The following is a 27,855-nucleotide window of genomic DNA, read 5'->3' as shown; positions in this document are numbered from 1 at the left end:
GACATCATCACATTTCAGTTGTACTGGCAACACTGTAATTTTCCATTAACAAAAGTAATAGTGGCTTTTTTTTGTTTAGCTTTTTCTTTTGCCATATTGCTTCAACGGGGTTTAGCAGTGTTAATTTATTTAAGGCACTGCAGCTGGTTTGTTAGAATGAAACATTGTAATTAAATATTCTCCTGTGCAGATTAAAAAAAAAACTTAAAAAAAGATCAACTGCAGTGAAATGTTGATAAAATAATATCTTCCAGCCTTAGTGAAACAAAATTGGAATATTTCCAAGGAAGGTAGATATAGAAAAGAGACATATGTGTTTGTCTTGATTAGAAGAGAGAAGCAATTTCACCAAAGGGAAAACAAGATTGGTTAATCCTTTGTAAAAGCTCAGATCAATGACTGCAGTTCTTCAGCGCTTGAAGCACTCAAGAAGGGCTCAGCTATTCCTTTTTCACTGTCATGCCCTGAGTAATTTTCATCACTTCTCCAAGAAGTCTTACTCAGAAAACACTGGTATTGCTGATTCATGACTTGCAGTGACTGTTCAAACACAAAGCTAGATGGACCAAAAAATCTCAAAACATTGGTGAAGCCAGTTTGGATCTCCTATGTTCCTAAAACACTGGGAATCAGTGTTGGGTGGTACATACTCCCTTAAAATCACAGAGCTACTCCAATTTGTCCTTGCTGCCATCCATATCTGTGTGAAAATTATTACATACAAGCAGAGAACTCCTGTTCATCACCAGTGCCAAAGTTCTGTGACTCATGGGAGTGAAGCACTAGTTAAGGTAATTAAGAATCAGTTCTAGGTATTTAACAGAATTTTAACTTATTAGTTAAGAATAAAGTCTCAATGTAGCTAATGAAATCTCATTTTAGTTCAGAATGTAATTGATTAAGGTGATGGTGGTAGCCATCCACATGTAATCTCTTTTTCATCATTAGCAATGTCATTGAGATATCTACCTCCCAGATTCCCCTCCAGGAGAGCTGCAGGAAATTCTCTATTTTCATTGTTTTTGCTTGGGTTTAATACAACTGACAGCATCTTCTCACCTCTTGAGACAAATTGCAATAGTATCTTTTCACATTGTACTGCTTTTGACAATTTTCAAGTATACTATTCAAAAGATTGTCCTTATTGCCACAGAAAAGACAAATCAGGGCTTGTCTTGGGGAAAAAGATAATTTATTAATAAAATTGAAATTCACTTTTAAGTAGCAATGTAAATGGTAAGAGAAAGAAGACTTGCTATAAGTAAGTCTGTTCAATGAGAAAAATATGTTGAATTATGAAACTGGAGCTCTTGCTTTCAGTATCAATATTTTTTCATCAATTTGCCAATAATTAGAACACACAAAAGCTATACATAGACTTGATCAAAATCAAAAGCTCTTTGAAACTTCACAGCAGACTGGGGCCTCTATGAAAATAGTATTTCCATTTCCTAAACTTAAACTTACTATAAAGCTGAGAATTTGCATTAAAAAAGGTAGAAAGATAAAAGATGCTGAAGAAAGAAAAAGTTGTCCAATGGGGCAGTTCTAATGAAACTTTTGCAATTCTTCTGTTGGTGCCTTCTTGGAACTGAGAATGCTAAGTCAGAAAGCATATTTAAACCTTTTTTTTTTTTCTTTCTTTTTTTTTTTTTTTTTTTTTTTCTTTTTCTTTTCTGCTTTTTCTTTGCTTGACTAGGAAAATTGAGATTGACTTTTTTATCTTCCCTTTCTTTCTTTTCCCTTCCCTTTCTCTTCTGGAACATTTCTCTCTTTGTCACAAAGGGTGATTTTTGTTTCTTCTCTCTGCTCCAGTGGCATGCAGGAAGATGTCACTGTACTTACCTCTGGAGATTGATGCTATCAGTATCTTCAGCAGTTCTTAGTAAGAAAAGTAGGTGGAAAAGGATCATCAAGCCAACATGTATTGTCAGCTTCAGATGCACCAGGAGACCCTGATACTACCTGCCTTTTTTACATTACCAACAATACAAGCTGACTCAGGGCCATCAAAATATTTGTTGCATTTTCACTCTAGAGCATTTTTTAAAAACTGTAACTCTGCAACTGTCCTGTGATCTTAAGTGAACTTCTCAGTCTTTTGTAATATTGCCAAGTGTATTTAGGTTTCTTGTGACAAACAATAGTTACTATTTATTGGATGACAGGCATGAGGGGAACTACTGTTCTATGACATCCTCTATTGTGCAGCTGCATTGCATTCTGACAAGGCAGAAGATAGTTCCAGATTGATCAACCCTGCTGTACACTTGCTGCAGATAGATCATTCAACATTTTAAGTCAGAAAGAGACAGAGCAATTAGCTTAAATTTGTGGATGCTGCTGCCTTTTTGCTTATTTTCTTTTTTTTTTAAACACCATGTCTAGTGAACTTGCTATTCTCCTGAAAGTAAAGGTATGAAGGTCTAAATGAATAGAGCACAATGTCTTGACAGAATGACTCCTGTTTCTGTTGTGCAGCTGCTAGCCAGAGGAAAACAAGCCGTGAAAAACCTCAAAAGTATGGATGACTCAGTGCTTGACTATTCTGTCGTTTCTAATGTCATCTTCTTGATTTGAGAAAATTGGAAAGTAGGTGTTAGAATATTATATGCTGCAAAACACTGCATCCATCATTGGCTTTCCAGCTGTGGCTACCCTGTGCTGCAGCTGCACATTATCACTATGCAAAGGGAGAGCACACACCAGCCTTTTTTTCCCCCAAGCTGTCATATAAACTGTCTTTTCACAAGGCTGAACGTGCTGTTCCTGTGACTAAGCAGCTCAGACCAAATTTGCTGTATTTTTTTCAAACAAATATTACAATGGGATTGTCAAACCCTCACAGAAATTGTGGAGAAATCTTGGTGGTGTTTTCTTTTCGTGGCCTATAAATAGGTGTATAGGTGGGGTTTTTTATTTTCATTGCTTTTTTGGAGGGAATTGAAAAGTGTTGGAGAGATGCAGAGTTACTCTGTGCCAGGTTGGTGGGTTTTTTTTTTTTTTTTGGTTGGTTTTTTTTGGGGTTTTTTGGTTTTTTTTTTGGTTTTTTTTTGCTTAACCTTTTTACTCCATTTTATTGCCAGTCTCAAAGTCATAAGTAGGCTATTGGAATGTAGATCAAGAATTGTATCTCTGTTGTGGGAGTATGACACTTTGATTAAGAATGATATCAGACACTGTGCCATTTCCAAATCAGACTTGCAGCAGATGCAGAGGAAAGGGCAAAATGAGAAATGCTTTTTTTGTTGGTTCAGATTGAAGAGTGATATTGAACTGGAAAATGAGTTGTGCTCTTAGCAGTGACAGATGCACGTTTTCTGTCTCCTGGGGCCCTCCTGGGGCCACCCTCATCTCTGCTCTTGTAAACTGCTTTCTACCAGCCCTTCTCTCTACTTAATAGTTTTGCAGGGTATATTTTGGTATTACACTCTTCAGCCAATGGTCAGTCCTGTGTCTCTTCTCTTCCTCTTTAAACCTGTAACATCTTTAAACCTGTAACAGCCTCTCTGCTTTCTGTTTCCCAGCCTTGTTCTCTCCTGGAACTTGCCACATCACTCATTAATCTGTGTCTGTTTTGTGCTACTCATCTCTGCCCAGATTGTATCTCAGAAATCGTAGGCTAGAGATTGCTGAATAAAAATAATTTTATTTGGAAATCATGATTAGCATATGTAAATATCTTTTCTTAAGTTTGTTTTCAAATGTTGCATTTTTTCTGAAATGTGAAAGAGAAAAAATTGGGTTATACTATTCTGTTTGTGGTTTTTCTGCTACAACAGTCAGCTTATGCTAAATCCACAATGACTGTTTGATGGTTAGAGCTAAACATTTATTTCTTTGGGCTAAAATCTGCCCTACCTGCAGCTAACCAAATCAGGAATGGATTGAGTCACTTGTGAACTGTAGGCAGTTCCTCAGGGATTGTTCTTGATCGGGGTTATTACAATGCCAAGACTGTGAGTTCACGCATGGGCCATTCAGTTGGATTGGACTCAATGATCCTTGTGGTCCCTTCCAACTTAAAATATTCAGTGATTCTGTGATCTAAAGACTGGAGCAGTGGACATAGGTGTCTTCTTCTCTCTCTTTCACATCCATATATGCTTTAGGGCAACTGTTTCTGTAGTGCCTACTCCCATGGTTTCTTGAGATACGAATCAAAATTTCTCCAGCTTGCTGCTCTTTCGTGACACTATGAAGAAAATAATAATAAAAAAAGTTACTGGTTGTCAATGTGAATTAGCTGACTTTGGGCTCATTCAGGGTTCTTAAATCACACCACAGGCTCTGGGTGTCATCCTGCATATCCAGATCTGTTTTAATAAGCATTTGATACAGACAGAAGAAGAAAGTCTTTGGCTTATGAGGAGGCTTGGAAATGCTTATCACCAATTGAAATTCACCGTGTTTCCTCACAGGGCCTGCTGAAGAGGTGTTACTCTGCTGAGGCTGCATACCTGTTCCAGCAGGACAAGTTCTATGATGTCAGCTACGACACTGGTGACAAGTCCATCCAGTGCAGCAGGCGTCCCGACGCTTTCAAATTCTGGCTGATGTGGAAAGCATTGGGAACTACAGGCCTTGAGGAGAGAGTGAACAGGGCACTGGCCTTGGCAAGGTACCACCTGACAGTTTTGAGAAAGTCTAGTCTGTTTGATTGGCTGAAATGTTGGCACTGCTGGTACTCCATATCCTGGGACAGACCCCATTGTCATATTTTGCCTCTATCCTTTTGTTTGTGCATAATAGGTGGAACTAATAATGATAATAATCAGTGTTACTACATTTGCTACAATATTAAATAGTAATTATGGCTTTTAGCAATAAGCATAAATGTTGGTAAACATGGAGGTCAAAATTACGCTATCAGTCTATATTGTGGAACATTTATATTATCTGAACTAGACATAGGACAGAGCTACTAAACACTTTCTTTTATCTCAACTATGTGTTCTGGTGTTGGTGTAAAAGAAGTTTTATGTGCCACTATCCAAGCTGTGTCTGGCAAGGACCAAATTGTCCTGTTCACATCATTCCTTGTGAAAGAGGAAATGCAAAAAAACTGAGCATGGAAAACTCATATTAGAACATTGTGATAATATTAGGATCTAGCAGAGGTGTATGAAAGCAATGTTGTTCTGATGTACTGAATGTTTTTTCTCAAGTTTGCTGAAGTTCTTAATACTTACAGTTTGTTCTGTTAGGGACTGAAACACCTTTTTCTTGTGGTCTTCCCGACACCTGTCCTCTTCCATTTCATTTAGTTTTTGGTCTTGCAAAACTGAGCTTCACAAGTTAATTCAGCAGAATTCTTGGTAGAAGGTGTCTATAAAGTGATGGTGATGTCTTGGTTTCTGGGAAGAGACTTCCACACACAGGGGCTTTCTCTTCTCTTAGAATAAATTATTTTGAAATAATATAATGGCCCATTAAAAACAGTTCACTTTAAGTAAAATGTTTGTTCAGAATTTATGCAAGAAAACCACAATGAAAGCTACACCAAACTAGCTACACACTACCTTAAGTCAAATAATTGGCACTGACATTTTACTTTTTGTATGAAATGACAAGTAGAAGAGAATTGAATGTTTACTTCAGTCAAAATTAAAGGAATAGTCTAACTCTAATGAAGTTACTTTAAAAGAAAATAAAAATGTCCCTGACATAAACCCAGAGTGGATTTGAAAGGAATAGAAAGAACCAAAACCAGAAAAGCTCAAAAAAGCTGAGATTTTATCTCTATTTAATTTCTTTAAAGTGTCTCAGTTTTTTTGGCTGGCTGTGTGTTTTTTAATATGTTCTGGTTAAATTGCATCTTGTTTTTCTTGTGAAGCATTGTGCTGCTCTTTGTCTGTTCAGAGTAAGTAATTCTTTCCACTATCAGTAGGAGAATTCAGCCTTATCAAGGTCACTGGCCAAGGTCATTTGACTGACTGTGTGGTGATTAATGACCTTTCTGGGATCGATATTTCTGTTTAACATTAGGATTCAGATGGTAACACTTCTAAGGAGTGACTGGCTTGTCTCTTCTGGTTTTTGGTTTGTTTTTCCTTTAGGAAGTAATTTAATTTTTAGGCATTATCTGATGAAATAGATTCTTCATCTTGAGTTTGCATGGACATGGGCACTGTACCAGGTTTGCCAACTACTCAGCTGTGCAGCCTTTCTCCTCTTTTGTTACATTAGATGTTGCTTTGATGCAAGGGTAGTATTTCAGTGTTCCTGAACACAGACCTGTATTAATTCTGGAATTAGTCGACTGACTATAGAATTTAAGGGCAAGATTGCTTTTAATTTTTTTGTTTGTAGAGAAGCAGAGCTGCAAGGTTTTAGGGTAACTGCAGGCATGTATTTCTGATGCAGCAAATCTTGCCTATTGGCTATTGCAGTAATATCTTCTTGTTCTGGAGAATGAATCATGCTTCCAGGGTATTAAATATCCCAGGAATATTGTGATGCTATCTATTTGGAAAGGCTTACTTTTTAAATACAGAGTAGAGCATCCAGCTGATCACTTCAGAATTTTTTTGTGTATTTTCTTCCCCCCAATAATTTTTGATGTAAGGATGTTTCTTTATAAAGTACACTGAAAAGAAAATTGAAGTAAACTGCTTTTAGAATACAATTATAGTTACTATATAAGCACCTCTGCTTTATATGCTTCATCTTCTCTGGAATTTTTCTGCCTGTTTCCTCTTCTGACACCCACTGTTAGCAGACATATGTCTACTTTCACAGCAGATCTCCACCCCTCATTTTCTGCAAGGCTTAATCATAGTAAATGACATTTCTCTGTGTACTTTGGTCTTCACTAAGACTCAAGCCCTTCTAACATACTACAAGTGTGACATGATAATAAAACTTCACTGTCAACTGTGGAAAGATGCACAAAGTAAATTGCTCCACTGCCATCAAATGATCCTGCCAAGATAAATCATGGGGAATGGATTTTCTAGTGGCTGCCTTCTTAGGATATTGGCAGTGTAGTTAAGAACATGATTAACAGTGTTGTGAACGTGACCTGACCATCAGGTAGCCTACGTCAGATTTTATACCAGGGTGATATAAAATAAAGATGCTTGAGGTAAGAGGGAAAGGTTAAGCATTGCAAAATTCCTCTAACCATTCAATACCTTAGAAGAAAAAAGAAAGTGGTTATGCATAGGTTTCACTTTCATAATTTATCAAATGACAAAAATAAATTGAAGGCTACTGTCATACGAATAGCCTGCAGATTTTGCAGAATATTGGTTTTATGGCTTGGACAAGTATATTCTAATAAACAGGACAGAAGCAGCAAGCTTTTTGGACATAATTACCCTGCAGGTAATCATGTCTCTCTCTTTCAATCTAAGCAGTAGTGTGGACATTAACAGCCATTTGTTTGTCAAACAAACAAATGCACACAGGAGGATCTGAATGGTCATGGCAGAAATGACCAGAACTGTGACTTGTTCCAGCTGGAGGAAACACCTCACAGAGCACAGCACATCTCCTGAGCTGCTGTGACTTGCTCCAGGGAGAGAAAACACCTCAATGGTGCACAGCACAGCTCCTGGGCTGCTGTGACTTGCTCCAGGGAGAGAAAACACCTCACCAGAGCACAGCACAGCTCCTGGGCTGCTGTGACTTGCTCCAGGGAGAGGAAACACCTCACCAGAGCACAGCATAGCTCCTGGGCTGCTGTGACTTGTTCCAGGGAGAGGAAACACCTCACAGAGCACAGCACAGCTCCTGGGCTGCTGTGACTTGTTCCTGTGAGAGGAAACACCTCACAGAGCACAGCACAGCTCCTGGGCTGTGTGTTGTGGGTGCTGTCCCTCCTCCACAGCAGTGGCTTTGCTGGATTTGTGCTGGAGCTGGTGAGTCACAGGCACAGAGCTGGCTGGTGATAAACAGCATGACAGCTCCCCAGGCACTGTTTGGAAAAATGTGTGCCATCTGGGGTATTGTTTATTGCTTCCCCAGCCAGCCTGCTTCTGCAGCACCTCTGCTGAGGAGAAGGCATTGCAGAGACAACTGTGCTAGAGGTGTCCCTGCCAGAGGCAATTTTGAGGCATGTGGGTAGGACCAAGAGAGGTTGTTCTCACAATACTTCTCTTTCTCACCAAAAAGAATTACTAGTGTGATGACCAGTAATGCAGCTTCTGTCAGGAAAATGCCAAATAGTGAATGCAAGGCAAGAACAGATTTGTGCACAATCATTAATTTAACTGTGTCAGGTTTATTAATGTTAGACAGCAATATCTTCATGAGGAAGACTAAAATTCTGTTGTAATGGAAAGGCAGTGTGAACGTGTAGTGAAATTCTTTGCATTTTTCTTTGTAAGGCTTTGAAGGGGGGAGAAAAAGGAGAGAATTCCCATCTATGCCCTCTTTGCTTCAGAATTCCTCTGTGATATGTGCCATGGTGAAGTTATAGTCATGTTTTAAAAAAATATCTGTAAATTTAAGCTGTTTGTATCCAAAATTTTGGTCCAAATCAATCTTTCCATTGAATGCTTCAGTGTTTTTCACATGTGTCAGATGGGAAAGAAAAGAAAATTTTCATTTTAATACACTGTTAGCACAGAAGGTCCAGGGATTGTTGTACATAAGCAGTGGCCCACTGAATGGATGCTTGGGCTGTTGTACTGTGTGGAATGTGGACAGCACTGGGAAAATTGCTGAGCTTGAAGTATGTTCAAGTTTTTAAAATCTGGGTTAAGCTAAGAGATTCTGGTGGTAGTGAATGCCAGAGGTGTCAGAGTGACCTTAAATAACATGGCAGCCCAGCACTGGCACTTGAGAACAAGGGATGGAGGTAATAATTTGCCTTGGGAAAGTTCACAACCTGATGCAAATAGGATCAATTTGTGGCTCTGCTGAAAATCTGTGCCTGAGGCCAGAAGTTGGCTTCTCCTCAGGGCTTCTTGGCTGGCTGTAGCCTTCTTTTGTTTCCAGGAACTGATAGCTATTGCATTTTCACAACAGGTAGAAATGAGGTTTAACTCTGTTGTTTTCTTAGTGTGAAAAAAAAAAAGGAAAAATAATTACATGTGTTTACCCTGTGTTTTGTGGTTGACTGTGATTATTGTTTTGTTCTGTGCTTTAACCCCCTGTTTTTTTAATTACAGATATCTAGTGGAGGAAATTAAAAAAAGAGAGGGATTCCAGCTTCTTTTGGAGGTAAGTGAAAAGAGAACTGAACTATTATAATTGTTAAGAAGTGTCAATTGCTTGATTTTGTTCTTTTTAGTCAATTATCAATTTGTATTTAAAGTATCTAATCTAGTAAGTTTATGTATTGGAGATCCACAGGTATGATTGAGCACACATAACATGTGCTGTGCTCCCTACCATCATTCCACCTAATTTCCTCACTTCTGGTCCTGTATTGCCTCAGGGGGTGTAGATGGAGCACTTCCCTTTGAGAGCAAAGATGCTGGCTGTAAAAAAAGCAATGCTTGCCAGACCTACAGATAAGACTGTGTGCTGGATGGAAAAATAGTTTGATCCTAAAAATGGAATTTTCATTTTTAAAGTCCATATTTTTTCCCCTTGTTCTATTTTGACTCCCTAAAAATCTTGATCTTCCTAAAAACTACCCAAAATTTGCGTGTTTCACTTGTTTTGCTAAACCTGTCAGCTTATATCCTGTTTTATCTTGCTTGGGGGAGAGTGAGTGAAGGCAATAGAGCTTAAGTATTGTTTTTCCACCTGTCCTCAGCTCTTTGGTTAATAAGGCTGATATCTGAGGATGTTGCAAAGACCTGTCATTTTCATAAAAAAATCTTTTTGAATTGTTGGAAAAGTACTTGTATGAAAGACAGGCTGGTATGTGGGATAAAGAGGAAGAGAGTACATGGAGGAAGATGGGAAATGGAATAAGTGCGACCATGAGCATTCCAGGTTAGGCTAGACAAAATATAAAATGTGAAAAATATTTTATATCCTTCATATCATGTAAATTTGCTCTTGAACTTTGAAAACTGCTGGTCAGTTGAAGAGTTTTTGGCCAGCAGCACAGGATGGGGTTAGCTGTTAAAAGCTGTCCATTTCTTATTATTGTTAACCTTAGCAGAGAGGCCAGATCTGCTGTAGGTGTGAAAACTCTTGGTAAGAGCAGAGGCTGCTGTGTAGTTCCTGCAGGAATGGGACACCTGGATTAAAAGTGGGTTTGCAGGGAGTGTTGTAGCATGGACTATGAGAAAAAAGTTGAGCTGCTTGAGTTCTATGAGTTCTTCTGTGAGTTGAGAAGTCAAAAGGGTTAAGAGAGTTTTCAGGAGTGCAGGGGGATAAGCAATGAGAATAAAAAGAGAAATGCTATGAGGCAGCAGGGACCAGCTGTGCAAGGCCTCTCTGAAGGGAAGATGGGCTTCAGACAAGAATCTTAGAAAGATGATCCTCTGATACATGCAGTGAGGAAAAAACATGTAATGAGAATTGCTCTGCAGCCTGGAAATGCCACTTGAGCTCGAGTCATCTTGAGCTCTCCAAGAGTGGTATAATTGCCTACCTGCTTGGATAAGACCTGTGACAAGATAACCAGAAATAGAGTGTGAAGCATGGCTGGGGGTAGTTTTCTAAGATGAATGGTATTTTCAGAGGGCAATGATGTATTTGATGTGTGAAAGGAAACTGAGATAATCAAGAAGGCAATATGGTGATGTATGCCATCTGTCTGCTCCTGCCATCTGATTTTAAATAGTTTTTCAGAAAACCCTGTAACACTGAGCTAGTGCTTGTTCTTATGGGGAAGGCACTGCCTTTTCAGGGTCTGTGTTTACATGTGTACACAAAGCAAGCTCTTTGGGGGAAGAAATGGGACTTCAAGAACCAATCTTCATTCCATTCAGCACATGGCAGGTTTGCAGCTCAGTTCCTGCTGACAATTGTATTGTTCTTGATGATTAAATTGTATAACATATTCTTTGAAGTGAAGCAGAAAATGATGTGAGCAGCTCTCAGTGACCTTTCATAGAAAAACGTGTCTCAGCTGTTGGGCTCTCCTTGTTCAAGGGACTGCCTGGGATTATAATAGCAAAGAGGGGATGTGATTCAGCTGCCAAGCTCCCTTTTAACAGTGCTTTTTATTTTCCACTAGTACTGATGGCATGTGAGATGGGAATGGGGTGTGTGAGTTTGCAATCCAAGTTATAATCCATAATATAATCTAGATGGCATCTGCATGCTGTGCTGCAGATAGTGGAGGTCAAGATTGACTTTGTGATTTACGGATTGTGTTGGATAGGATCAGAATGTATATCTATTCCTCATATTATTGTTCTCTATGCAGGTAAACAAAAAAAAAAGTTCCAAATTAGCAGGAAATAGTAGAGTCCCTGGACTGGCCTGCTAGGAACATTTTCTCTATCATATATGATACAAATACCTCATAAGCACAAAATGCCTAATTTTATAATGCATAATGAACAGCCACTTCTGCTAGGAGACTTGCAGCCAGCTCTGCTGAGTTTAAAGGCAAAATTTCCCTGGAGAGAAGCAGACGTGGAGATTCAGCCTTCACTCAAAAGGCCTGCTTAGATGTTAGACAAGACATTCAGGATGTAGTGCACACCCTGCAAGGTGTCTTGAGATTCATATAAATTGTGGAAAGTGAGAAATTCAGCATTAACTCCAGCACTGTATAGAGTGCTCTATGACATGAGAGGAGATTGGCATTGTTCAGTAGAAAAATGGCAAGGTGTGCATCTGTTAAAATGGTCACAAAAATTGAGTTTTTGTGTTTTGTATAAAAGCCATCATTGGAAATTTCTATTTTAAAACCCCCAGAACACTAAAAAGAATATGTATTCTTTAAAGTTGCTTCAAATATGAATTCTGTAAGTTACCTTTCTGTGCCTCTATTATATTTTTCTAACCAAAGTTTTTTACTGAGTAAAACAGACTTAAAGATGGATATAGGAAGAAGAAATTAAAAAGGAGCCCCTGGAAGCAGGAAGAGGAATGGATGATAATGGATGAAAAATTATTTTTAGTTTCAAAAAAGGGAAACAAAATGTGACTCGGAGAAGGAAGTTTTAAAGGAAAGTACAAAAAATAAATCAGAACTCTTTGAAAAGCTGTGATATATATCCTTATTGCAACTTATAACCTATCACTTGTTCTCTTGTTTAGCCTGAGTATGCAAATGTCTGCTTTTGGTACATTCCACCAAGCTTAAGAAAAATGGAGGATGGACCTGAATTTTGGCAAAAGCTGCACCAGGTGAGTGTCATGTGTTACCTGAGGCTTACTGATTTATCTGTGTGCCAGGTAAGAATGTGAAATATCCCTTGGCTTTGCCTCACCATTATATAACCAATCAGTAGACTGAGGATTTAATCCTTGAATATATATTGGTAAAAATTGAGTTTTTTCTTGGTTTTGACAAATCTAATTAGTTTTCCTGTAATAAAGTGATGTAGGCATTAACAAGTATTCAGTTTGTTATCCAAGATGTTAGCAGCTGGCAGACTGAGAGAAGAGGAACAGTGCTGGACCATCTTTTGTCTTGGCAGGTTATACATTACCTGTTTAATATATTTAGTGCTGTCCTTGGAACTTGGTTTGCATTATCTGTGATAATCTATGATAAGGCAAGCAAGGAAGTGCTTCAGAATATATTTCTGATGTTGAACATAAATGACAACATGAATACAATGGGAAAGACTGTGGGAAAAACTTCACAGATGAGTGTTTTGTAACTTTGTTATCCTTGGAAAAAAAAGCAGCAGTAAAATTTTGAATTTTCTAGTGGAGAATCATTAATTAAGACTTAATTAAGAAGCCACTAGACATTGTGGTATTATGTTTTGCTGAATAAGTTATTCTGTGAGGAATTGAATTTAATTCATTGTTTGTTCATCTCTGGAAGATCTTTGGTATTCTGTATTTATTTTTTTCATAGAATTTGCTACTAGAAATTAAAGCTGGAACAAAGATGTGTATATCATCTGCATGCTATGTAAACGAGCTTACATTCTTTATATACATGCTTCCTGTAACATCTGCTCTCATTTCAGCAGCTTTCACAGGAATTGCTTTCAATTTTTGCTGGAGACTGGTGTCTTTAGGAGGAAGATCTTCCTTAACCCCATCTGTATTGTTTTGGAAAGCATGCTTTTGTAATACAGATGCATGCATAGCCACAGTATGGATGCAAGGGCATGGAATTGACCATGTTTTCACAAAGTTATGTTCCTTTTGTTTGGGGCTTCCCCTCCTCAGCATGGAAGGCTTATATATGAAAATGTGTTTATGTATAAGTGTGTGTGTGTGTGTATGCATACAGAGCTGTATCACAGCTCATCTACTCATGGAGGAGTGAGAATTTGGGAAGGAGCAACCAGAAGGCATAGAAGAAACAATGCTGCAACTGGCTCTGATTTACATGGCTGCAGATGGGACCAAGGAGGGAAGGGATGAAGCACAACAAATGGCTTGGAGCACGTATATTTGAGTGGCTTAAAGAGTGTAACCTACTGGTTCTTTGCTCTGTCACTCTATGGTGCTTCTAGTCAAGGTAGGGAATAGATACCTGCCTTTATTTTATGTACCAATACAGATAGATTGATTCTGGAAATACAGATTTCCTAGACAGTTTTTGGAAAAGAACTTGGAGGGAGAGAAGCTTGCATGCAATTCCTTCCAACAACTGGCCTCTGCTGCAGATCTCAACCACTCTTTTCATGGGCAAGATGATTTTTGTATCTCCTTTGATGAAAATCTAAGAAATCCCAAATCCTAAGACAAACACTATTTCTTCCCCACAAAAGCCTGAAAAAAAAATCTAGTGCAAAACAGACCAAAGCTCCCTAGGAAATTGCACAAATTTCTCTCCTGGAGGAAACAAAAAATTATGATTGTTAGTTGTGTTATTTTAGACACTGCTGGGAAGTAGTTTGACACTACTGAAGTGAGCCTGTTTCACAGTGAAAACATGTTATTTCACCTCTCTGATTCTCTGCAGGCGTAGGTCTGGGGTTACTCTGCTTTTTGGATGCTGAGGGCCAGTTTGGGACACAACATGTATCAGTGAGCAGATGAGATGACAGCACTGGGTCAGAAAAATAAGACTGACTTGACTTTTCCAGCTAAGATCAATTTGTTTTAACATTGCTGATGCAAACAGCATGGTCATTATATTACATTAATCAATACAAATATATTGCTGGACAAGAAGGAATGCATCCTTCTCAGCAAGGTGTAAATGATAAAAGCATTAAGGCTGGAGAGATTGTTACATGGTGCTTTGATGGACAGATGGGGCTCTGATGGTTCCTTGATTGCAAGCAGTTCCTGAATATTCCCATAATATCACTAAAATGAGCATTAAAATGCTTTCATTCACAATTTCTTTTTTCACATCACATTTTAACCTCACAATTATTCTCTTTATCCAGAAATCAATCTTCCTTTTTGTTGACCTGCATAACTGACGATAATTAAGGAAACATATGTCTTAAAAATCCCCAGGGCAAGTAATTGATTTTATTCAACTACTTGTTCAGCAATATTGTTCAGAATAACATGCTGTCTTCCAAGGCTAGTTATATGAGTTTTAGTGCTGGTGAATGTTGATAAGCAAATTGTTCAGCTCTAAAGTCCTCAGTTTTGTGAAGTATTTGCATAGTCCTGTGCAAAATAATCCTGGAGGTTTTCTGCTGTACTGGCTCTTCTCCAGTTTCCATGGCCCACTTTATATGGAAATGTGTCAGGACTGACTGGATGGTAGCATGATGCCTGATTCTGTCAGCCTTCTTGTTGTCCTACATAGAATGTGTCTCTCAGAAGCTTACTTTTTTTTTCTTTTTCCCCTTTTGGGTAGGCTGTTTGTTTTAAATTCTGGAGCCTTCACCTTCAGGTGTGAAATTTGCACTTTTCAGAGTCTCCTACATTCAGAAGTGCTAGCAGCCTGAAAGATTTGGAGCAGCCACTAACTGGTCATTTGATTCATCCCCTGAACAATTTAGGGAGTGAGAAAACACCACAGTGGGAAGTAAAGAACAGCAGGAATAGTGCATTCTTCTGTTCTGTGTGAAATTGGGAATTCTGTGCACATCCACAGTCTGACAGCACTTTGATGTTTTGGGGTTGCAGCAGGAGTTGGCTGTGTAGTGAAACTAGTCCTATAAAGAGTGCAGCAGGGCTTTGGATGCAGTTAGATGTCCATGAGACAGTGCATGCCCCGAGCACTGAGCAGCACTGAGGCAATGGCAGGCAGTGCAGCCTGTAAATGATCTAGCTGTGTAAGGTGTGCTCCAGTGCCATCCTTCACAAGTAAGGAGAGATTTCTTATTGTAGAAACCATGCAAACAGACCCTCTGTGGTCCTGAGGAGTTGCTGGTATGACCGACTATAGGTATCTGTAAGTGGTGTTAGTTTGTCACTGCAGACTGGGGGCTGCTGCCTCTGACCTGGAACTGACATAATTGTGGGGATGAAGGAGCCATGGCTTTGCTAGTGCTGTATGCGCCCCCCAGTGGGAATTTTTCTCCTTTTCCTTTGCTGACACACTGCAGGATTTATTCTGTTTACTGCTGAGAATGGTCAGTGTGTCACAGGGTCACGGTGAGAAAAGCTGAACTGGAAATTGCAAGCCAGAAATGGGAGTGAGTAAAGAAGTAAAAACACACAAGCAGATATCATTTTAATTTTTGTATTTTCTCCATACATACAAATACCTATGCATATTTTTTCTCATAATAATGTTATCTTTAGAAAAGCCAGCTTTCTCAGCTCATACTGAAAGGCCTGCAGATGATGTAGAATTAGCAGATTGTTAGTGATAGCATCTCTGGAAAGCCTCCTGGCAGCACAGAGGATGCTAGAGCACAAGGAAGAGTTTGAGGGGATACATTTGGTACTATCTTATTGCCAGCCAGCCATGTCTTGCTCATTCTGGATCAGTTTGTAGACTGCTGACACTCAGACTTTAGTCTTGCAGAGTGAAAAACAGCACAGAAGTTACTGTCTTTAACACACCCATCCTCCTGGAGCATTACTGTAGGTAGAATACCATGTAATGAATGCTGCTTACTAAAGGAGGCTAGTGGTTTATTGCTAAGTATCACTTTAGACCTCAAAATCTAGGTTCAAAAAGTGGCAGTAGGTTTCTAGTAGTCTTTTGTGATTTACTAAACTTTGCCTACTTTGTGGTTCTAAAGAACTATGCTGGAGTATTAGATTTCAAATGGTTCAGTAAAGCTTTTATACACAGTTGTTAGTTTCAGTAATTCAGATTTCTAGTGTCTTGTGTGGTGCAGTTGGTGTGTTTTGGTTTTGTTCTGTTTCTTTCCTTTCCTTTTGAGAATTTTTGGCCAAGAAATACAAAATTTATTCACTCTAATAGAAGGCTCAGAATGCAGTCATATTAAGGTTGTAATGTCCTACTAAAGCCTGTATAGCTTGGAATGCCATTTTGCCCCTCGCCTCTTAGTGAAAAGTAACCTTATTGCAGCCTTTCTCTCCTATTTAGGAGAAGAATAAATCTGTTATCTGATGGCATATTTGTAAAATAGACTGTCACGCTGAATGATGTTGTGATACATTTGCATAATGAGACATTTCATATCAAAGCATAAGTGTAAAGAGGGTGAAGAGGTGTTGCCTTGGCAACCCCTGAATCTTGTGGTCTTAATCAAGGACCAGATTCAGCAGTATTTATGTATTCAAAATACCTATTGATTATGGTACAAAATTTGAATGGGAAAGGAAAACAAGACCTCCAGTTGGTTATAGTAACAAAGTTTGTCCTCTGGAAGAAGAACAAGAGAATTTTGGAACAAAAGAATATCAGTTTTGGAGGAGCAAGAGAAAAACTACGTAAGTTATAACCACAGTACTAAATGCAGTGAAATCAGTTTTATGCATAAGAAAGGTCCCAAATATGTCACTGCAAGTATATTTCTACTTGGGATTTTTGTGCAAAATGTTATTTGATTTGTTGCATCCCTGTGTACCACTTTGTGTGTGGTACACAGAAAGAAAAACTTTGAGTTTTTCTTACACTTATGATGTGTTCAATACTTTAATGAGTGTGTTTGAAGAATAATGACAGGGACAAGTTTCTGTGAACTTTCCTTACATAAGTAACTTTTATGGTAGTAAGAAGACTCCTTCCTCTAGCATCTAGCTCAGTTTGACACGAGTTTCAGTGGAGGGCCACAACAAATGACAGGAAAACAAATGATAAGATTCGCATAGAAATATTTGGGAGTTAGATTGGACAAATTGTTGGCTTCCAAGACAAGGTGACCAGCTTAGTGATGAAGGAAAGGCTGAGGATGTTGTCTATCTAGACTTCAGTAGTGCCATCCCTCAATGTCTTTGCTTTCTCTTAAAGCACCCTTCAAATCTATTGTGAACTTCAAGAAACAAAAGTCTACAGGTGGAAGAGATTGCCAAAGCAATCTTTTAGACCTTCCAGGGGAAGGTGGATTGCCATTTCAGCATATCACATGGGAACTCAGTAGGGTCTGTTTGAAGAAATTTGATTTTTCAGGGAAATCAAGGTCAACAGAAGATTCAGATTCATCCTATAAAACTTAATGGAGTTACCCAAGGAAGTTACTTGAGGAATTTACTATTTTCCACCATCTTTAATGTGGAGAACAAGAAAGGGAGCTCCCAGATCATGACTTAGGCAACCTGCAGTCAGAAACACCATTGGGAAAAACTTAATTATTCAGAAGGGGAACCTAAGAGATACCATGATCCTTGATTGGCTTCATTAATAAATACAAGTAAAAAGAGCCTAACACTAAATCCTCAGCATGCTGTATGCTGTTTTAGATCTCTATTTCACAGGCTTCTGGGGAGAAGGGTTGCAAAATCACCTCCCTATGAGCAGACCTAGCTGCATTCTCAGTATTGTGCTCAAGAGGGGCAGAAATGCAGCATTCCAGGAGAGGTGAGATCAGGAAACCCTGTGGAGGCAGGGCTGCAGGCAAGGACCCTAGGGGAGAGAGGCACAAGCAGCACTGAAGCCACAAAATAAGTAACATGGTAATAATCAGGACTTATGTTGTAGTGTGACCATTCCTCAGCAGAAGGTGATGCTCAAAAGTTTAATCATAAAATAAGCATTAGTTTTTTTAAGTAACAACACCTCTTATTTTGCAACTAATTCTGCATAATATACAGCAGCAGATGAATAAAATTTTTGTAGTTTGGCTGCATATAAATGACTGTTGGTATTAAGAAGAAAGGTCTAAGCTTTGATAAATGAGAAGAAACAGTACAGTATAATATAATAGCTGAGAAAAATTATAGCAGTGTTTCAGTACCTCATTAATGAGGGATTTGCACACTTTGCCTTTTAATATGTGTCTTTTTCTGCAGTTTTATATAACTCATGAGTACAAAAGTGACTGTAGCTCTTAATTAAACAAGGTATTTAACATTACCTTGTTTTAAATGTATCCTCCATAGAATTGGGTTATAAGAATAAAAATGCATGAATCAATGCACTTGGCAGTGTCCATTTTACCTTAGTACTTGACCCATGTGTTAGGGGCACTTCAGTGTCTATTTTACATTGGTGAGGCTGTACACATGCTTAACTTTCAGCCACATATAATGGTGTGTGGGAGTGACCTGATCTCACACTTGCTCTTTTGTGGGATGTCTGGCATACCAGGTGTGTGTATGGGGCTAGAACAGGGGTATTTTTGTATGACTCTATTGTAATTACAGTAGATGTAATAAGACAAGGCAAGGATCTGAGCTGCTACTTCCAGCCCGTGCTTTCTATGATAGTCCTAAGTGATACTGTAGTAATTCACAACATGACAGTCATAGATATTTCTGTTCTAACTTTTTACTTTGCCCTTTATTCCAGTCTGAATTTTCAGGGGTGTGTAGTGTCAGTTGGGCTCCAGTTAGAGGCAGTCCCATTCATGCAGAAATCTTTACATTTGATAGGTCAGTGGTACCTGTGTCAATTGATGCAAATAGGCAACAATCAACATCACTAAATAATGCATCTGGCAGCAAAACAACTCTATTTTAAAAGCACTGCTGCACAGCTGCTAAAACTACTCCTCAATTCTTGGGAGGAAAAAGAAAAGAGAAGAAACCCCAATGATTTTGATGCTGAATGGTTTACTAGATGAGAATGCAGGGCAACTTTTGTCAGAGACTTAACACTGAGCTGTGTGTGTTCAAGGCACACTGGGGACTGAGGTCTATTGATCCCTGGTGCTCAGCCTACTGAAACAATCAAGGCTGGAGGGAGGGAGTCTGCTGCAGCTCCATATGCTGCATTCAAGTTGAACAAGGATTTCATCTTCCCCAAGCCACCTGCAGAGCAAGATTGCTCACATCTCCAGAGATGAAGTAGGTTTCACACTAGTCATTTCTTGCTCAAAATCCTTTTAGGGATAATGGAGGGTCTCATAATTTCTCCATGTGGTAATACACATAATGGCATGAAATGAAGCTGGGGGTGACAGACAAAGTGGAGAGGAATATTCTCAGAAAATGCAATCACAAGAGTCCCACAGATTTAAATTCAAAGTAAATGACCAAGCCTTGCAGGGAGATGACTGCAAGGTGTGCTTCCATCATGGTATGTAATGCTTGTGACAATGCCTTACCTGGCTCAGGTACCAGGAGACTATGGCCACAGGCTGAATATGGTACTTAATTGGTTAAAAAGGAACAGTTGACATGACTGCTCTTTCAGGACCAAAGCAAATCATCTATGGTGGTGTTATATATTTTGTGTAGGCATACTCCTTTCTTACAGGGAAAGCGTGGGTTCCACTGGTCCAATATCTTAAAATTTTTGCATACTGCCTGAGGGTCATCCTAGCTTTCAGTTCAGGTATAGAAAATAACCTTTTTCATATCTTTGCATTGTTAAAAGCTTCACATGTAATGAATCTTTCTGTTTGTAGACAGGAAGCTTCTAAAAAGTCTTATTTTGTAACTGATAGGTCGACAGAAGTGGTGGGGATTCAGTGGAACTGCACTCTGCTTTATTGCACAGACTCAGTTGACTAAAGGGCGCTTAAGCACTGCATAAGAGCTCCTTGGTATTTCAGTGTGAACAAAGACAGTACTTTTTAACTTGTATGGCTTTCAAACAGATACAGCCTGTTACCTGGAGCAGCAGATGCTTTACTCCCATTGTTAAGCATCTCTTAAACTGTGGAAAGACCAAGAGGGTTACACAGCCCCATTTCTTTTCCAGAAACGTGAAAGTGGTGTAATTCATAGAAATTAAGCAGGCAGTTGGCAACATGCCTCAGAAAATTGTTTCCTTTGTGTTTGAGCAGAATTGAAAAAGCTAATCTGAAAACTATGTCAACTATGACATTTTTAAAAAGCAAATATTAAACAATTTTCTGAGTATAGAAAACAAAAATGAATTTGTAATGACTATGAGTTTATCCTCTCTTTGTTTGCATTAAGAGCACTTCAGTGTCATCATTGTTTGTACCTTTCACCATTTCCCAACAGCATAACAAAAATAAGTAATTCTTACTTGGAGTCTTGTTGCCCCACAGAACAGTATTGCATTTTTATTCATTTCTGAAATAGACATTAAAAAAATTTACGTATATTTTGTAATGCAACACTGTGAAACTCTTTAGAGCTGTCCATATGCAGTGTTTCAATGTGTGTTCCTATGCATACACATGTATATGGGGGTGTATTTTCCCCCTGGGATTATATAAAACAAAATTATTATTGGAAGGGAGAGGATGGAATAACATACAGTATTACTCAAGTAACTCCATTGTAAAAAAGGCTTGTGAAAGGAATCACAGAACAGTTGGTGTTTGCATTGCAGGTCTTTGAGCTCCCTGCTTAAGCAGGTTCCCCAGGAGTTGGTTGTCTGGGTAAATGTCCAGGTGATTTTAGAGTATCTCCAAGGATGAGATACTCCACAACCTCCCTGAGCAGGTGTTTAGTCACCCTGACAATGAAAAAGTACAGACAGATTCCTGAATAAATAGCACTTGTTTTCCCAATCAGCATGTATTTTCCTCTGCTTAAATGAGACTAATTACACTTCCTTTGCTTAATTTTGGAGTTAGAACATACTGGCTAATATTTTAAATGGCCTTTTGTGCCTCCCTGTGAAGAGAACTGCTTTCAGTAAGAAAGCAGAGTTTGAAGGCACTCAACAGAGTTTGTTCTGTCTGACCTTATGGACTTTGTTCTCCTACAGCAGCACTGTGCTCCTGAATATCTGTGCACCCTTTATTCTGCTCTCTCAGTGCTGTATGCCCATTAATAACCAATGATAGAAGAAAAGAAGTTCGAGTTACAGGTTGAACTCCAAACTAGTGCTTTTCTGAAAGTATCATAGATCATGTTTAATAGCCTGTGGATCAAAATGAAACCCAGTATATATCACAGGGGAACTCAATAATTGAAGCATTCTGGGAATGTCTAAGTGCTGGAGTGCCAAGGTGTCTAGAAGCTTCATTCTCTGCTAAGTTTTTACCTGAATAAAAGCCCTATAATCTATTTTTTTAATAATAAATTGTAATAAAATTTTAATGCACTGACTTAAATTATTTTATCTGATATTCAGGGTAACAATAAACTCCCTTTTTCTGCCCCTTCCACCTCCTTATTTTCTGCAAATGAGGAAAACAGTCCTTGAGAGACATTAGCATTTCAGATTATCTCCAGCACACTTGACTTGTGGCTATCTGGTCTCTGTCCTGGGTGTCTGCAGAATGGTCCCTCAGGAGCACTGAACCAGTTCTCTGGCTCTGTGAAGCTGATCTATCTGTCTGCCAGCTCTGAATTTACTCCTTTCATATGAGAAGCCTCAAGGGCTCTCTGAAGGATCCTAACTGGTCTCCTGGTGATGGGAAAGCTATAATTTGCAAGGCTGAAGCTGCACAGGTGGTACTGTGTGGGTATGGGGAGGATGTATAGTTTTGTCTCAGAAAAACAGCAGTAACAGAAGGGTTTTGTGGACTTGCTGCTCTGTGGTTTTGCACAAGGGATAAATCATTTTACTATTTAAATGTGATAGAAGGAAGGTTGACTTTTGCAGCACCCTGACAGAGAAAATATTTGGAATGAAACTGTAGTAATCCTGGCAAAATTGAGACCCTTGGACCTTTCTTGACTGAGTATTGGAGGGCTGGTGTGCCAGGGCTGCATTGTGTGACTGTGCCAGACCTGGGCTGGTGCAGGCAGGGCTGGCTGGTCTGGAGCCCTCAGGGTCTGGGCAGCAAGACCAGGTAAATTCCCTCTTTTAATGGTTTTAATGGTGCCCCTTGAGGACCATCAACTTTCCACTGCATAGTTTCACCTTGTGCCTGTAAGCTGCTCCTAGAGCTGCCTTCCTGCAGCTGCCCAAGCTGTGGCTCCTTGGCCCTGGGAGGATTTTGGTGTGCAGTTCAGAGGATGTGTTTCACAGTGGGAGCTTGAACTGAACGGGGTTGCTTTTTAGGTGAGCATTTGCAGTGAACATTTTAAGGTGCACTAGGGACTGATAAGGGAGCTGCCCACCAGAGCCACTAGCTAGATACATGATGGCTATTTATATTCCTTTATGATGGTTATATATATTCATTAACCTGGCTAATAATTGGTGTTTCAATGCTGAAGGGTATGTGTAGGATAACAGTAATATCTACCCCTCCCCTTGCTCCTGGGCATAGGATAAATCTCACTGTGAGTGAAAGTGAAGAGCATGGCCCAGCAAAAGTCACTCTCAGCAGTTGTTTAATTGCTGATGCATGATTTGTTTTGCTTTTGCACTAGTTAAACTGCAATGAAGGCACCATTTCTTGGCACCTTAAGTGCTGCCTTTCCCTCTGCAAGGGTGTGGTAAGACCTTCTCTGAGTGCTTTAGATATAGAGGTATTTGAATATCAGAAGTTGCAGGTGGATGAATAAACAGTGAGGAGCAGTGTGGTCTGTTGGTGGTGATTTATTTTAAATGAACCATTTCTACACTACTCAGTAAAATTCCTTCTCATTACAAATATTTCTGGTGGTATTGGTGGGGGTACCAGCCCTGCCAGCTGGTACCTGGTTTCTGAAGGAAGCAAGGGTATTCTAGCATTCTGCTGTGTTTGACATTTTTAATAAATAACAGCAATGAGTTGACCATAGTGCAATAATAGTGATCATGAGATAAAATAGCATAGTGATTTTATTTTGTCATTTTGTAATGAGTTGGACGGAAGGAAAATAAAATCTTTGAGTTTCACCCTTAATTAATGGATTGCTACAACATGAGTTAATATGTGTTTGATGGAAAATAAGATATTTTTTCTGCTTTACCAGCCAGAAAAGATCAGCTGCTGAATAATAAGTCTTTATTTTGCCTCACAAGAAAGGCAAACTTCCACCATAGTCTGAAACCTGGGTGACAATGTCTTAGCCTATGTGGGGAAATATTTCATTCTATTTGTTATATCAGGTATAAGTGGGGAACTTCCATATCGAAGGAGTTTCAAAAGATGTGAGCAACTGAGCAAATGCAGCATCTCTGAAAAAGAATTGCAATCATAATTCAGAGTTCACAAATATTCACTCAACTGTTTAGAGGATGTTGTAGGGTACTATCATTGTCTACTTGGCCAGCTCTGCATTTTGGGCACTCTTCTCTGGGTAGACAGTGATTTTTTTAATAAGCACATCTTCTAGAAAGGCATCTATTCTTGACTGGAAAACATCAAGGAATGGTAGAACTAACACTTTGTTTGGTACCTCCTTTCAATGGCAAATTAGCCTTCCTGTACAAAATGTGATGAAAAAAAATGCTTTTCCACACTAAAAAAGTCTTTTCTAATGTGTTTTTTCCTTTTGCTCATAAGTTATCATCAATTCATCTTTCATTCTTCTATTTTTAAACTAAATAGATTAATATCTTTAGGTCTTCATTAGACATTGAGTTGTTTCTGTGGTTGTCATCATCATCCTTCTCATTTTCCATTATTGTAAAAAACCCAGCAAACATCTGAACTGTGTATGGCTTGCCAGCACCTGTGTTTTCACTACTGTATGTGGAGGAAAAATTGTCTCCCTAATACCTATGCACTTTTGGAGGCTCTGCAAAATACATACATTTTTATACATATATATATATTTGTGATCAATGCTGAAATTAAAAGTTTTCTTGTGTGTATAAATTACTAAGTTGAGAACAAAATAAACTGTCAAGGCATCTTGGGTGGTTTGGGTTATTTTTCCCACTGGCCTATGGAAAACAAACTGATATCCCAGATAAACCAGTAGTCCTATGGTCTGGGAATCTTTGTTTAAGAACAGTCTTGACTGTTTTAAAGCATTCACATAAATGACCTAATTACAAAACTTTGTAGTCTGCCACTTGACAGAACTTTTCAAAGTTGATTTTGGCTTGAGTGTAGAGTGAAACAATTGCAGAGAATCAGTTGCTTGCCAGGAAGGATTTTCAGCTTCTGATGTGTGACCTGGAAGCTCATATGAATTTTGTTTTATTGTTGACTGCTATAGTCTTTTCAGAGTCACTGTTTTTAGGGTAGTCATCCATTTTGAGCTGTCTCTGTTTTTTTCTCTGCATGCATAACTTACCTTTTGGGTGAGTTTGAGCAGCTCAGGTCTGTGCAATGGTTTGTCTTCCTCGTTTTTCTCCCTTTGTGAGTCTCTCTTGCAAATGGTATCAGCTGTCATTTACTGACTTTCAGAAAACCAACAGTGAGGATCAGCATCAAGGTTAATCCTGGTCTCTGTGGAGCCTCACTAGCAGCAATGTTTGATTGCTGTTCTGTTTTTCCTGCATGGGGAGATATGCTAGTTATTCAAATCTTGCTTAGTTCTACTGCACTCCTATTGTGTGGTCCTAATTTCTTTTGTGCTGTTCCTGTGTGAGTTGTTCCTGCTATTTTTCATTTAAATGGCTTGTGTAAGGCTTTCCTATTAATGCTCTAAGTGCAAATAAATCATGAAGAAAACTTGGAATATCAGCAAAATAATGAAGGTGGGCAGACCCAAAAAAATGGTGCTCAGCAAAGATATAAATATAACTGAACAAAAAAGACTGCATATTGAATCTATTCCTATACATTTTAGAATTTCTATGTATTCTTACCCTTTAACTCATTGTAAATTAAATCTAGCATGAGCTTTTCTTTTTAAACTTTAGGTTCACATTGACTTAAACAACCTTATTTCACTAGGTCTATCTTCTTACCACTTCTAATTCTAGTGCTTGTTTTCTGAAATTTCCACAGGATCCTCAAAAATTACCCACAGCTTCAGTGGACTGTTTCTAATCTTAGCCATCCAGGTCTATAGATCTAAAAAAATATTTTCAGTAGATCTTTAGCATCCCAATGGCTGCTGATGGAAAGCTCATCAGACTTGTGGTAGGAATCTCTCCCAGCAGAAAAAGAAAGCTTATTGAACATTTCTGCCTTGCCTGAATTTTTAATGATTTAACCATGGATAGGGCTTCAGTTATCCCTAATGTACATACTAAACTGCTTCTTCTTTCCTTAGTCCTGTCAATCAAGGTTTTCTTTTCCCTCTGATAAATTTTCTTCATGTCACATTTGTATTGATTGCTATCTGATCTGCTTCCCTCTTTCAACTTGTTAAATATTGCTTTGTTATCTTCCCTTTGCCAATAAATAGGGATGGGCTTTTAGATAAAGCTGTCTTCTTTCTTGATTGAAAGTATTGCAGCTTTTGGCCATCTAATCTCTTCTTAAAGAGCCTTAAGCCCTCATCTATCTTTTCCACCTGAAGTTTTTTTTGAAATTAAGTCTTTTAAGACAGTCTTTGTGATTTGGACCATCCTTTTCCTTAGGCTTCACTGAGTATAGTCAGGCTATGATGAGTTCACAGGGGGAAGTGCTGATTTGTAGAACAATGTGTAATTTCTTTGGGCCTCATTAAGATTGGAAATAGAGATGTATCTGTACAGATGTATACTGGGTCTGCACCACTGTGCTGGTGAGTTGGGACAGGCTGTGCAAAACTGATTGTTGTATGAATTAGAGTCTGTGGATGTGATGGGTCACTGTGTGGTAATGGGATGTGGTGGCTGCTGGGGAAGGAAGGTAAGACAAAGCCAATGCTGGGTATTATCCATGTGTCTTGGCTGCTTGAATGATGCCCCAGTTTGACTAATATAATGTAGATTTCTACAGCTATCCCATCCCTGGAGAGACTCAGGGTCAGGCTGGATGAGGCTTTGAACAACCTTGATGTAGTTGAAGGTTTCCCTGCTCACTGCAGGGCTGTGGGACCAGATGACTTTGAAAGGTCAGTGCAGACTGTTCTGTCTAGCGTTTGTGCTTGAGAATCAGGTTGTTTTTCACAACCACCAGCAGCTGTGAGGCAGTTGTGTTGCCTGGAGGACTCTGCCACAGCTGGCAAGGTGCTGTGCTGGGAGTGGTTAGGGATGGTGGGCAGGAGCTGGCTGGAGGAGCTGCCCTGGGTGCCCCGCCTGGATCCCAAGGATGGGAATTCTGCTGTTCCAGGGCTCAGGGCTGGGCTCCAGCCGGCTGAAGAGCTACAGGTGCAGCTGGGGTCAGACCCGGAGCACTGCTGTTCCAGCAGGAATTGCAGCCGCAGCAGTGGAGCCAGGAGACCATCGGGGGGCAGCCGAATAACAGCGATGCCTCGGAGCTGCTAATTAGCGCTCAGGCTGTTAATATCGCGCTGCCACGGGAAAAACCCTCTGTGCTTGGGGGGGCAAGAAATGTCTGCCACTTCTTAAATCAACGTAATTTCCTCACTAGTACTGCAAGCTCTATTTTGAAGCCATGAACTGTTAAAGAATAAACTAGCAACCCACAAGTTTCCCTTTTCCTTTTCCTTTCTCCCTTTTCCTTTTCCTTTCTCCCTTCCCCTATTTATTTGCAAGGTTTAGACTTAAAAGTTACCTTGAATAAGATGAATTGAATAATAATCATCGAGAGATCAGTATATAATAAAATGTGAAACTTGCAAGGATTTTACAGTTCTTCCCAGGCATTTGAGGGTCCTGTATGGAGTCTGAACACAGTAATATTTGAGGAGTTAGTATACATTTTTAACAGTAGTTGTGTGCTCTGTTTGGTTTTTTTTTTTGTTGTTTTTTTTTTTTTTTTCCCTGAGAGTTCAGCTGATGGTTTGAATTCCAGATGTGAAGGGATATCTATAGACATTATTTTTGGCCTGATGCTGTATGAGGTTATTAGCATGGGTAGGTATTGTATAACAGTGAATATAGGCTACTGGTAAGTCATGGGGTTGAAGCATTTTTGGCTGCTCCTCCTCCTGGCCTCCTAACAAAATGGATGGAAGGAAGCATTGTTTCCCTTAAATAGAAAGCTCTCCTGTCTACAGACAAAATCTTCTTCCCAGTGTCTCCCAAAACTCCTGCTAATCTTTGATGGAAATTCACAGTATTAATATTTAATACGGATGGTATAAGCCTGTTTTAGTAAAGATATATTTTCTGTTTTGTTTTGGTCTTTTAAAGTAAGCTCCTGAGGGTGAAGAATTTCTGTGAGCCACAGTATGATTTCTGAAAAATGAGTCTGTTATCCAAGAATTGGCCTTGGTTGGCCAGTACTGTTTAAAAGCATAGTCCACATTGCCCTGAGTCATCTGCAATGGTCAACACCTAAAGCTGCCAGGGGCTTTTATCCCCAGTGGTACTGATAGTCTTCCTCTGCCCAGTTATCCCACTGATTTACCAGCCTTGATGTCCCCATTGCATGGATAAATGTTGAAGAGCAATTAGCACATGGACTTTATAACAATGCACACAATTAATTTTTGTAAGTGAAGAATTTTGCGAAAAGTGTTTCTGTCTTGACAAAAAATCAGGAAAAAAATGAAATGAATGTAGCATTTAAACACATGGAAAGGGCTTGGTGAAAGGACTCCTTGCTTGAAACCATGTTG

General features: G+C 39.2%; 1 protein-coding gene across 4 annotated transcripts in view; it reads left to right on the top strand.

Moving 5' to 3' along the window:
- GADL1 (glutamate decarboxylase like 1) overlaps positions 1-27,855 on the top strand; it is a 175,239-nt gene that overhangs the window by 129,419 nt on the left and 17,965 nt on the right. For all 4 annotated transcript variants that reach the window (XM_079301442.1, XM_079301443.1, XM_079301445.1 and 1 more), the window contains 3 exons: positions 4,422-4,621; positions 9,120-9,171; positions 12,124-12,213. In XM_079301442.1, coding sequence (XP_079157568.1) covers positions 4,422-4,621; positions 9,120-9,171; positions 12,124-12,213 — 342 coding nt within the window. The remainder of the gene's footprint in view (positions 1-4,421; positions 4,622-9,119; positions 9,172-12,123; positions 12,214-27,855) is intronic.

The sequence above is a fragment of the Erithacus rubecula genome (assembly GCF_903797595.1).
Source record: "Erithacus rubecula genome assembly, chromosome: 3".
Taxonomy (NCBI): Eukaryota; Metazoa; Chordata; class Aves; order Passeriformes; family Muscicapidae; genus Erithacus; species Erithacus rubecula.
The sequence above is the reverse complement of the archived record's forward strand: the minus strand, read 5'-3'. Positions and strand labels throughout refer to the sequence as shown.